The sequence below is a fragment of the Oncorhynchus keta genome, chromosome 11 (assembly GCF_023373465.1).
Source record: "Oncorhynchus keta strain PuntledgeMale-10-30-2019 chromosome 11, Oket_V2, whole genome shotgun sequence".
Taxonomy (NCBI): domain Eukaryota; kingdom Metazoa; phylum Chordata; class Actinopteri; order Salmoniformes; family Salmonidae; genus Oncorhynchus; species Oncorhynchus keta.
In genome coordinates this window covers 30,418,163-30,431,745 of record NC_068431.1, presented here as the reverse complement: position 1 = coordinate 30,431,745, position 13,583 = coordinate 30,418,163, and the positions used below count along the sequence as shown (strand labels likewise).

The window sequence follows — 13,583 nt, the reverse complement described above, 5'->3', positions numbered from 1 at the left end:
TAACTCTAAATAAAGCAATAACATTTCAACATAATTGCATAAGACACCACCAAATCCAATAGTCAAGATCAACATCATGCAATATAAACATTTGACAGATATAACAAATATGAAATAGATAGACATAGACCAACTCAACCGTGTTCGCTGAACTGTTCTATTTAATTATGTTCAATGGCCGAGTTATGCAAAGACAACTAAACACAGATCTGTAGTCAGACAACATAGCAGCCATAGGCTCTACAGTGTCCTGATAAAGATTCCTTCCAAATGAACTGTACATGGATGCTCCATTACTCTGCGCTGCAGATCATTCTTAAGTACTAATAAAGCACAGCTCTAATTATGTCCCCACTTAATTGATTCTGTAGCTCGTCGGAGGCTCATTTCGGGGGCTGGCCCTGTTGCTTAGCCTGTGACAGAGTCTGGCCTACTGTAGCCAAAGCTCTGAGCTCTATGGCAATTATATTTAGTACAGCCAGAGACAAACAGGCCCTGAAAACTCACCACTATTATACAATAACATTCAGACACTGGCAGGGCAATGCAGGGTAGACCAGGGCCTTTCATGAGTTTGGTATTACCTTTATAGAGGTCATCTATGCAATTTCCAGTTTCCATGTCAAATGCATTAATTATTTTCACAGGCTTCATTCCACACCGCCACCCCTGTCCCTAAAGGGTATACAAAGAGGCAAAAATATTGTAGTATTATTTTCTAACCTTTTGATAAAATATTTCTGTTAAAGTTAGAAGTCATTTTTTAGCAAGGAGGGGTTGTCAGTGAGTGTGTCAGTGAGTGTGCTCCGTGCTTGCTGGTTCCAGTACAGAGGCTCCCAGTGTGTTCAGGACAGGTTGTTTTGTTCACAGAGGCTAGATGGAGAAATATGGACCTGGCCACCACTGGAGCTGCAGTACAGTCAGTGGAGATGGTGGTGAGTGGAAGGGGACACAGTCCTACAGACAGAGAGAGCACTTCCTGCAGCATCGGAAATACCAGCCTTAAGATCAGAGGCTCAACTCAGATTACAGACAGAAATACACACACGCAGACTCACACACACACACACACACACACAAATCAACACACATCAATCAAAAGTGCACACAGTAAACACAAATAAAAGACAAAGCTCATGAGAGTAAACACTCTCATAACCACACACATACACACACTCCCCTGGGAGCGGGGCTGAATTCTTCCTATTCTGACGCCCTCCTGAACTTGCTTGGGAAAAGGAAGTGTGTTCTTGTGTAATCTTAGAAAACAGTGACCAGGGGAAAACAGATCAGCAGTTGCCAAGCGCAGAGGTCAGGCCTATGTGAGCCTCTCGGTTTTATGGCCTAGCACACAAAAGAGGACAGGGTAACTTGTCCTTTAACTTTCACATGCAGTAACCACACACACGCACGTCCTTTTGTCCTTCTCACAGACGACACTAGGACGTACTGTATGTCGCTTTGTATTAAACCTACCTACATGTCACTAGTGTTGCTTTAGAGCAGTCTCATGGATGGATCTAACAGTTTCCAATACAGAGGCTGGGCTATTAGCCATAATCACAGTCATTGTAAATACTTTGGAGCTGTAATAAAAACCAGACAATAGAACAGAGCGGATGGCTACTGGCCGGTCTGCCACAGCTGTTGGAGTAACATAATTTCATCAACCCAAAGATTCTAATGCTGATTACGTCATTTCTAGGAATGATGGCTTGGAGAAAGATAATATTGTCCAAGCTCATATTGTAAAGTGAGAAGATGTGGAATGATCTTCTTTGTCGTTGTATTCAATGTGGTTTCTTTAGTTCCAGACTGGTTCCATGTCTCAATATGCCAATTTCTCTGTGATGTGCATTTATTGTAAGGCAAGCTGACTGTACACAGTGCATTTAGAAAAAGATCTGCGTTGTCAAGGTGCTACTTGACTTCAGTAAGATCAGACTGTCGTCATGGTTATGTTTGATTTGATGGGAGAGAGAGAGAGACTTTAATATCAGCAGCAGCAATCCTTTCATCCTTGTTAATCCCTATCACTTCAGTATGTAGGAGTTGTGGTCCTCAGGAAGAAAGCCCAGATGTCATAATATCTTTTACATAACAGCAAGCTTCAACACATCTACAGAACTCAAACTATTCAAGAGTAGCAAATATGTTTAATATGGTGTATTAGGTATAGAATGAAAGCAGACTATGTGATGGGAGAAGGGCTGCAGTGCAGACCTCAACCATGTATTATGAATGGTACTTCCATGCAATTACTTTATTAGGTAACACTTCACTTGACACCCAGTGTCATAACACTTCATGACACTGTCATAATCATGTCATAGGTCATAACAGCTGATGTAACTTGTCATAACCTGGTCATAACACTTCATGACACTGTCATAATCATGTCATAGGTCATAACAGCTGATGTAACTTGTCATAACCTGGTCATAACACTTCATGACACTGTCATAATCATGTCATAGGTCATAACAGCTGATGTAACTTAGTTTCACCTGTTGTGACATATATTGTGTTATTTTATGGCTGGTTATGAAATCTTACATAGGCGTGTCAAAACCCACATCTATTCAAATGTGTTCTTTCCCTGCCGAGAAGTTTAGTTTCATTTGAAAGTTTGTCTCTTAAATCCTTTGTTTTTTAATGTAATTTTTCATCATATTTTAAGTAACATATTTAACATATACTTTATGACACTGTCATTATGACCATCCTGTGTCACTTTACTTGGACTAAGAAAATACACTTTATGACACTGTCAAGAAGGTCTATGACCATCCTGTCACTTTACTTGGGCTAAAAATAATATACTTGATGACATTGTCAAGAAGCATTATGAACTTCATAATCATATAAGCCAGATAGACTTATCACGTACATGGCCTTATGTCAGTCATCAGTCAAAAGAGTGTTCTTGTTCTGCTCCTGAAATCAGCAACAGATCACTGGGGAAGGTGCATGTCTGACATAAATGTGGGTGCAATTACAGTGATAATTTAATATGGTCAATGTTATATAAAAATGTTACACAACGTAAACATACTGTTGACAGGTAGGCTATGGTGTAATGGAATGTTCTGCCTTGTGTGGTGGGTTTATGTAGACATCATAACCAGCCCTAAAATAACACAATATATGTCACAACAGGTGTAAATATGTCTCATGACAGTGTTATGACCATTTTGTAACAGATTGACATGGTATGTCAGCTGTTATGACATAGCTGTTGAACGTCTTACGACGCTGGGTGTCACAACGTCTTAGGACGCTGGGTGTCACAACGTCTTAGGACGCTGGGTGTCACAACGTCTTAGGACGCTGGGTGTCATAACGTTTTAGGACGCTGGGTGTCATAACGTCTTAGGACGCTGGGTGTCATAACGTCTTAGGACGCTGGGTGTCATAACGTCTTAGGACGCTGGGTGTCATAACGTCTTAGGACGCTGGGTGTCATAACGTCTTAGGACGCTGGGTGTCATAACGTCTTAGGACGCTGGGTGTCATAACGTCTTAGGACGCTGGGTGTCATAACGTCTTAGGGCGCTGGGTGTCATAACGTCTTAGGACGCTGGGTGTCATAACGTCTTAGGACGCTGGGTGTCATAACGTCTTAGGACGCTGGGTGTCATAACGTCTTAGGACGCTGGGTGTCATAACGTCTTAGGACGCTGGGTGTCATAACGTTTTAGGACGCTGGGTGTCATAACGTCTTAGGACGCTGGGTGTCATAACGTTTTAGGACGCTGGGTGTCATAACGTCTTAGGACGCTGGGTGTCATAACGTTTTAGGACGCTGGGTGTCATAACGTCTTAGGACGCTGGGTGTCATAACGTCTTAGGACGCTGGGTGTCATGACGTCTTAGGACGCTAGGTGTCATAACGTTTTAGGACGCTGGGTGTCATAACGTCTTAGGACGCTGGGTGTCATAACGTTTTAGGACGCTGGGTGTCATAACGTTTTAGGACGCTGGGTGTCATAACGTTTTAGGACGCTGGGTGTCATAACGTCTTAGGACGCTGGGTGTCATAACGTCTTAGGACGCTGGGTGTCATAACGTCTTAGGACGCTAGGTGTCATAACGTTTTAGGACGCTGGGTGTCATAACGTTTTAGGACGCTGGGTGTCATAACGTTTTAGGACGCTGGGTGTCATAACGTTTTAGGACGCTGGGTGTCATAACGTCTTAGGACGCTGGGTGTCATAACGTTTTAGGACGCTAGGTGTCATAACGTTTTAGGACGCTGGGTGTCATAACGTTTTAGGACGCTGGGTGTCATAACGTCTTAGGACGCTAGGTGTCATAACGTTTTAGGACGCTAGGTGTCATAACGTTTTAGGACGCTGGGTGTCATAACGTCTTAGGACGCTGGGTGTCATAACGTTTTAGGACGCTGGGTGTCATAACGTTTTAGGACGCTGGGTGTCATAACGTCTTAGGACGCTAGGTGTCATAACGTTTTAGGACGCTGGGTGTCATAACGTTTTAGGACGCTGGGTGTCATAACGTCTTAGGACGCTAGGTGTCATAACGTTTTAGGACGCTGGGTGTCATAACGTTTTAGGACGCTGGGTGTCATAACGTCTTAGGACGCTGGGTGTCATAACGTCTTAGTACGCTAGGTGTCATAACGTTTTAGGTAGCTAGGTGTCATAACGTTTTAGGACGCTGGGTGTCATAACGTTTTAGGACGCTGGGTGTCATAAAGTTTTAGGACGCTGGGTGTCATAACGTTTTAGGACGCTGGGTGTCATAACGTCTTAGGACGCTAGGTGTCATAACGTTTTAGGACGCTGGGTGTCATAACGTTTTAGGACGCTGGGTGTCATATCGTCTTAGGACGCTGGGTGTCATAACGTCTTAGGACGCTGGGTGTCATAACGTCTTAGGACGCTAGGTGTCATAACGTTTTAGGACGCTGGGTGTCATAACGTTTTAGGACGCTGGGTGTCATAACGTTTTAGGACGCTGGGTGTCATAACGTCTTAGGACGCTGGGTGTCATAACGTCTTAGGACGCTGGGTGTCATAACGTCTTAGGACGCTAGGTGTCATAACGTTTTAGGACGCTGGGTGTCATAACGTTTTAGGACGCTGGGTGTCATAACGTCTTAGGACGCTAGGTGTCATAACGTTTTTAGGACGCTGGGTGTCATAACGTTTTAGGACGCTGGGTGTCATAACATCTTAGGACGCTAGGTGTCATAACGTTTTAGGACGCTGGGTGTCATAACGTTTTAGGACGCTGGGTGTCATAACGTCTTAGGACGCTAGGTGTCATAACGTTTTAGGACGCTGGGTGTCATAACGTTTTAGGACGCTGGGTGTCATAACGTCTTAGGACGCTAGGTGTCATAACGTTTTAGGACGCTGGGTGTCATAACGTTTTAGGACGCTGGGTGTCATATCGTCTTAGGACGCTGGGTGTCATAACGTCTTAGGACGCTGGGTGTCATAACGTCTTAGGACGCTAGGTGTCATAACGTTTTAGGACGCTGGGTGTCATAACGTTTTAGGACGCTGGGTGTCATAACGTTTTAGGACGCTGGGTGTCATAACGTCTTAGGACGCTGGGTGTCATAACGTCTTAGGACGCTGGGTGTCATAACGTCTTAGGACGCTAGGTGTCATAACGTTTTAGGACGCTGGGTGTCATAACGTTTTAGGACGCTGGGTGTCATAACGTCTTAGGACGCTAGGTGTCATAACGTTTTAGGACGCTGGGTGTCATAACGTTTTAGGACGCTGGGTGTCATAACATCTTAGGACGCTAGGTGTCATAACGTTTTAGGACGCTGGGTGTCATAACGTTTTAGGACGCTGGGTGTCATAACGTTTTAGGACGCTAGGTGTCATAACGTTTTAGGACGCTGGGTGTCATAACGTTTTAGGACGCTGGGTGTCATAACGTCTTAGGACGCTAGGTGTCATAACGTTTTAGGACGCTAGGTGTCATAACGTTTTAGGACGCTGGGTGTCATAACGTCTTAGGACGCTGGGTGTCATAACGTCTTAGGACGCTAGGTGTCATAACGTTTTAGGACGCTAGGTGTCATAACGTCTTAGGACGCTGGGTGTCATAACGTTTTAGGACGCTGGGTGTCATAACGTTTTAGGACGCTGGGTGTCATAACGTTTTAGGACGCTGGGTGTCATAACGTCTTAGGACGCTAGGTGTCATAACGTTTTAGGACGCTGGGTGTCATAACGTTTTAGGACGCTGGGTGTCAAGTAAAGTGTTACCCTTTATTACATAGACACGAATCAGAAGTTCTGGAGGGAAAAAAAACTAAACTTAAGTCTGCATTGTGATAGACTATGACACAGAGCCGCTTTAAGATAGTTGGGGGTGGGGGGGGTTTCCGAAGGCTATATCGGTCCACTAATACAGGACTAGTAAAGGCCCAGTGCACCACATTTGTGAATCATTTTTTATTCATTCCGATTCTTCAGGGGGTGCTGCAGCAGCCTCAGGACCCAGGTTTTATTATAAAGCTAAGCGCTCCAGGAAGGTTGCTAAGGGGACCATGAGTCCTGTATCTTCGCTCGTGTGAACGTCAATAGCTGTTTACATTTCTTTCCATCTTTCGTTCAACTGTGAATTAATGCAGCGAAGCGGTGGACCTCTCCAAGGGTTTTCACATTGAAAAGATCCTAATCAAACACCTACACTGTAAATGGAACCTATTACCACTAATGACTTACCTAGGAATGAATCCTGATGAAGCCTTGGAGTGGAGAACTATTAGCACCGCAGGTTTCTGTCATCATCCATGGTGCTTTAAGGGTCATCATTAGAGTTTTCATTGTCCATTGCTGCTTTGAAACAATGGCTGCCTTTTACAAGATGATGTGATAGGGGCTTCAGGAGAGGGTCGGACCACATGGTGTTTGTTGGTGTTTTAGAGATAGATACCGTAAGGGAATAATTTGACTTTCAAGGTACATTTATTGTCAAATGTCTGAATGTGTGCCTGAGTGAGCTCTAATGACAAAAATGGGTTGATTGTTTTTGTAGTAGGATCAGAAAAGATAGTGTCAATATTAATCATTTTGTCAAGGAAAGTGAGGACATTAATGTGTAGGAAATGTGGCATCTGGATATTGGAGGGAATAGCATAAAACACACATTGTTCAGTATTACATAAAAATACATGCCCATATGTAGCCTGTGGGGAGGGAAATTCACCCTGTTCTTGTCTTAGAGTTTTTCATTGTTTACCTTGATGGGCTGATTAATGTCTGCTACGTCTAATTTTAACTATCAAGTCTGACTATACAGGGAAAATATCCCCTCATGACCGGAGTCTGAGGTTTGGAAATGTCTGTCTAGTCACTCCATAGAGATTAAAACCAGGGTCACAAGGCAACATCATGGGATCAACCACACTCTCTTAAGGGGGGGAGGGGATACTTTAGCTTATTTAAAATGAATGTTTTATATCAGATGTTACATTTCTACTAGTTGTCACAGTGTGTTAAATAAATTAGGAATACCATGGCATGCTTTCAAAGTCAACAGCCTTGGTCATCCATAATATCATTTTGAAACCTTCCCCCTCGGGTGAGCGTTAAGTGCAGTTGGTATGGTCCAGGCAGGGGAGGGAAAGGCGGCTGGAAAGTGGAAACGCTTTACTGATTTCACTATGATGCCCTAAATGACCAAGAGAACTGGACTTGTCTTCAATATTGGTTTAAGATTTAATTTGTATAATTTGTATTTATTTTTTGAGTGAGTAGTTTCCTCATTCTTTAAAATAGTTAAATATATGACAACATTACAGCACCATGTTGATTACAAGTAAGTAACAACTTTTATTGTGTTTACTTCAGTAATAGTATAACAAATTCTAGGACAGTGACAAATATCAATGCAGATGTTTAACATATTCAGAGAGCCACTAGCTGTGACGTTCATGGCTGATGCTCAAGATGAGGTGAGGAGTTCAGATGATATGAGGCGTTAGGTACCACCACACGAGCATCCGTCTCTTGTCTAATACATATGGAAGCCTATATCATTTTGCAACAGGCTTTTAAAATATACTTATTTAAATGAACAATGTTGACTGTTTTGGCATAGATTCAAAACGTATGTTTCTGTTTACTATAAAATTGAGAAAATGTGTACTATAAAGAAGGTCAACATAAAATATTCAAATAACATCTTAAGAATGTAGACCTACAGAGTACAAATATAATATTTATTTCTGGCCTGAAGTTTTGAATGTTACGTGGGAGAGTGTTTTATTGTATTCTTCATGCAGGTGTCTATAAATTGTTGAAATTAATGTCAGTTATAATGTTAGAGTATGAAATATAATGGATTTGTTGCTTGCTGCATACATATTCCTAGCACTAAGGTCTAAATGGGTTCAGGCTTCAAAATTAGTAGATACAAATTGTACGCTAGATAATGTGATACAACCAAAGATTTGTTGATGTCCGTTACTGAGCGTTACAGGAAAGCACCACACACACCGCCGCCATAGATTATTCAACTAACCTGTTCTTGGCAATACTTTCTTCGTAGTATAGAAATGTCAGTTGCAGGTAGTTCTACAAACACCGCCCCAGGAGGATCCTCGCCCTCTTAGCTGCCGCACATCTAGCATTTCCCAGCATTTTAGCAGGAACTAGTTGTTTCTATGCAACGCGGCCATGGCCATGTGTAGAAGAAGTAGATGACAGAGCATCACACAGTGTTACCAAAACATGGATTTAATATCTTCCTGAATTTTCAATGGTTATTATAGACCCACCTGCAACTGAAAAATTACATTTCTAAGATTCTTCATTCTCGATTCAGTGAAAAAGTAAGTATTACCAAGAACAGGTTAGTTAAAACATCTACGGCGGTGGTTTGTATGTGGCTTCCCTGTAACGCCCAGTAATGGACACCAACAAATATTTGGTTGTATCACATTATCTAGCGTACAATTTGTAGTTAATACATTTGATGAACTAGGAGAAATGATAGTAAACCAGCTGCTTTGAAATCAGAGATTAAAGGCTGAGCACCTCTGTTTTTCCCCATGGTGTTTGCTTTTCACAGGAACCAGACATTCAGTCATTACATTGGATTAGAGTATTTGGTCTCTAAATCAACTAACTGTTGTATTTCACCATTTAAGATTTGGCTTCTTGTCATTTGCATAGTTCTACTTGACAATTAGATGCCAAGTATTTCCACCCAGTCAACATGATTCATAGTGATGGAAGGCAGACTCAGACATAAGATTGGCTCATTTGCAGATGGTCCTCTGGAAAGGTTCAGTTGAGATTTACCTGTTCATTTGTGTCTAGTATTTCTTAGAATACTTTTTTCCCACTAATTATATTTTCTGTATTCTGAGTAGTTACAATTCTCTAACTTTAGCAGTGAAAATCCCTCTGACTCTCTTTCCATTGGCATGAGTGGATCACACGGACTGTTGTTAGCAACCAGAAGCAACATAGCACAGGCGAGCGCAGGAACAATTATACCAACTTTGGCAGGGGAGTAATGCAACGAGCTATGCCTAGCAAGGGCTGGTGTGGATGGAATGATTAGGCAGCACTGTGGAGCTGTGTGACTAACTTGACACTAGACACTTTGCTCACTCAAAATGTTAAGTGGGATTAGTTATTGTGTGACAATCATTGTTACTTTTTCCATATGAACTCTGATTTTCTGACTGAGTGTCAGTTTGTGTCATACAGTACATGGGAGAGCTAACTGGACCCAAATATGATGGGAATGATCAACGGGTGGATATAACTGCTAAGTGAATTTGTGATTCATCGAGCATCTATGGGCAATTCTCACACAGAAACTTCATTGGGAGGAAGGGTGTTTGACATGCTTTTTACATTTATATCACAAACCATTTTGGAGGCAATTGTAGGCCCTTTTTAGACCTATACATGTCTCCTGTAAGACTCATATTGATGTCATTATACTCCTTATAGTGAGTGTGCTCTAAAATATGGAATATGTCTGGATTCTGAAATACACATTTTTATATTCATTTATGAAACATTAAAAATATTTATATGAATACCCTTTTTGATTTAGTTCATTTTAAGACATTGTTTGGAATAATATACTCTAAAAGTGCATCGAATTTACAGAGAGGGTTGTACAATATCACACGAATTAGAGAACGTATAGTATCATACATCTTACCCAGTTGTACAATATCATACGATTTGGATAACGTAACCTATCAAACATCCTGGAGGGCTTACATTATTATACTACTTTCTCTGAGACCAGACCGCTGGTTGTGTCATAACAACAATAGAGAATTAAAAAGAGAATTTACGTTGCTGGTTAGAACTGTCGACAAAGGTTCTGAGAATTTACGTCAAACAGCCAGCGTTCTGTCCATTCTGATTAGTTTTGTTCTTTTCTATCTGTTCCATGACTTATGGGCTCTTCAGCAAACAAGCTTCCGGTTTACATTCAAAGGTCAAAGGTTGGTCATATGTCAGAACATATACATACTGTACATTCATCTCTGACATGGTTAAACATCTAACCAGGCCACATCCCTAGCACTCAAAGTTACAGTTCTCAACTCAAGTTCAGAGACATTTGAGGTTTTCAAAACGCTTCTACACCTCACTTGACACTTGCCATCCCAGTTAAAAGCAGAGGACTGCTGTATTTGCATTCCACTGAGACTGTCGAATCTAAGTCTAAGATCTCTGGAGGGACATTGAAGATCAGAACCATGTAAGCTGTCAGAGCAGAGATGTTCTCATATCACACAATGGCTTCGAGATGCTTTTCTTGTGTCTATCAATTCATAGAGGCGTTGGGATTCTGGAGAAGTACAGTTAGGCCTCTAGGCCTGGAGGACCACACAGTAGTAGCACTTTATAAGGTGACTCCAGGCATTGAGTGACTGTGTGTAGTGTGTGTTGAGTGTGTGCTGGGATGCCACTCTGGGAGGCAGCTTGAAGGCTGAGTCAAGGCTGGCCTGAGGTGAAGACCCCTTAATCACTATACTGCTGTCGTTGCGACCTGCACACATCACACACACACACACACACACACACACACACACACACACACACACACACACACACACACACACACACACACACACACAATGTAGCACCATTATCCCGGTCCTCTAAGACCGCTGAAACATGCTCCTCCGACTTACTGGCACTGCGAGGGAGGGAGCGGTCTAATCGAGGGCATACATCTCTTATCAGAACCCAGAGCCCAAAAGCACAACTTCCTCCAACGCGGCCTGAGGTATTTGGAAAAGGAAGAGCCTTTCTCTGCTTGGCCTTATTAAAATTGGAAGTCTGATATATCCATGATTGTATAACAGTCATGCACAGCGCATACAGTGGTGGAACAGTGATGAGTGCATGAATTGCAGTAGGCGCTGTGAAGGTCATTGGTAAAATCCCGTACACCAAAAACACTATTTCTGGCCATAATTTAACTTTTTGGCCAAACTGTTTTAGGCCTTTTTCAGCCCTGTGATGTCATTCTGACCGCTTGTGTGGGTAGCTAACAGTGTAGTTACATTTCAGTGCAGGATGTTATGAATAGGGAGGTAACAACATACAGTGCCTTGCGAAAGTATTCGGCCCCCTTGAACTTTGCGACCGTTTGCCACATTTCAGGCTTCAAACATAAAGATATAAAACTGTATTTTTTTGTGAAGAATCAACAACAAGTGGGACACAATCATGAAGTGGAATGACATTTATTGGATATTTCAAACTTTTTTAACAAATCAAAAACTGAAAAATTGGGCGTGCAAAATTATTCAGCCCCCTTAAGTTAATACTTTGTATCGCCACCTTTTGCTGCGATTACAGCTGTAAATCCCTTGGGGTATGTCTCTATCAGTTTTGCACACCGAGAGACTGACATTTTTTCCCATTCCTCCTTGCAAAACAGCTCGAGCTCAGTGAGGTTGGATGGAGAGCATTTGTGAACCGCAGTTTTCAGTTCTTTCCACAAATTCTCGATTGGATTCAGGTCTGGACTTTGACTTGGCCATTCTAACACCTGGATATGTTTATTTTTGTACCATTCCATTGTAGATTTTGCTTTATGTTTTGGATCATTGTCTTGTTGGAAGACAAATCTCCGTCCCAGTCTCAGGTCTTTTGCAGACTCCATCAGGTTTTCTTCCAGAATGGTCCTGTATTTGGCTCCATCCATCTTCCCATCAATTTTAACCATCTTCCCTGTCCCTGCTGAAGGAAAGCAGGCCCAAACCATGATGCTGCCACCACCATGTTTGACAGTGGGGATAGTGTGCTCAGGGTGATGAGCTGTGTTGCTTTTACGCCAAACATAACGTTTTGCATTGTTGCCAAAAAGTTCAATTTTGGTTTCATCTGACCAGAGCACCTTCTTCCACATGTTTGGTGTGTCTCCCAGGTGGCTTGTGGCAAACTTTAAACAACACTTTTTATGGATATCTTTAAGAAATGGCTTTCTTCTTGCCACTCTTCCATAAAGGCCAGATTTGTGCAATATACGACTGATTGTTGTCCTATGGACAGAGTCTCCCACCTCAGCTGCAGTTCATCCAGAGTGATCATGGGCCTCTTGGCTGCATCTCTGATCAGTCTTATCCTTGAATGAGCTGAAAGTTTAGAGGGACGGCCAGGTCTTGGTAGATTTGCAGTGGTCTGACACTCCTTCCATTTCAATATTATCGCTTGCACAGTGCTCCTTGGGATGTTTAAAGCTTGGGAAATCTTTTTGTATCCAAATCGGGCTTTAAACTTCTTCACAACAGTATCTCGGACCTGCCTGGTGTGTTCCTTGTTCTTCATGATGCTCTCTGCGCTTTTAACGGACCTCTGAGACTATCACAGTGCAGGTGCATTTATACGGAGACTTGATTACACACAGGTGGATTTTATTTATCATCATTAGTCATTTAGGTCAACATTTGGATCATTCAGAGATCCTCACTGAACCTCTGGAGAGAGTTTGCTGCACTGAAAGTAAAGGGGCTGAATAATTTTGCACGCCCAATTTTTCAGTTTTTGATTTGTTAAAAAAGTTTGAAATGTCGTTCCACTTCATGATTGTGTCCCACTTGTTGTTGATTCTTCACAAAAAAATACAGTTTTACATCTTTATGTTTGAAGCCTGAAATGTGGCAAAAGGTCGCAAAGTTCAAGGGGGCCAAATACTTTCGCAAGGCACCGTATGCTTACCTGCCTTTTCTGTGTCTGGCACCATAGGCTTAATTTGACCTGCCTGACAGGCACATTCAGATACCCCTGGATTTAGAGCCTCAGTCACAGTTATTTTAAACTATGTGACACTTCAGCAGGTACAGCTGATCCTCTCGCAAAAGTCACCCCACCCCACCTCATCCCCATCCAACCCCACACTGAGACAGGAACAGAAGTCATCCCACCCCAACTCGTCCCCATCCAACCCCACACTGAGACAGGAACAGAAGTCATGCCACCCCACCTCGTCCCCATCATACCCCACACTGAGACAGGAACAGAAGTCATCCCACCCCACCTCGTCCCCATCCAACCCCACACTGAGACAGGAACAGAAGTCATCCCACCCCACCTCGTCCC

At 42.5% G+C, this 13,583-nt stretch overlaps 1 protein-coding gene across 2 annotated transcripts in view; it reads left to right on the top strand.

Annotated features, from left to right (window-relative positions):
• LOC118390057 (rho GTPase-activating protein 7-like) overlaps nucleotides 1-13,583 on the top strand; it is an 80,874-nt gene that overhangs the window by 46,448 nt on the left and 20,843 nt on the right. Inside the window, exon 1 of one of the 2 annotated variants that reach the window (XM_035780219.1) lies at nucleotides 7,621-7,812. The exons of the other annotated variant lie outside the window; for it this stretch is intronic. Coding sequence (XP_035636112.1) covers nucleotides 7,800-7,812 — 13 coding nt within the window. The 5' untranslated portion in view covers nucleotides 7,621-7,799. Of the gene's footprint in view, nucleotides 1-7,620; nucleotides 7,813-13,583 lie in introns of those variants that run through there. 2 annotated transcript variants of the gene reach the window in all.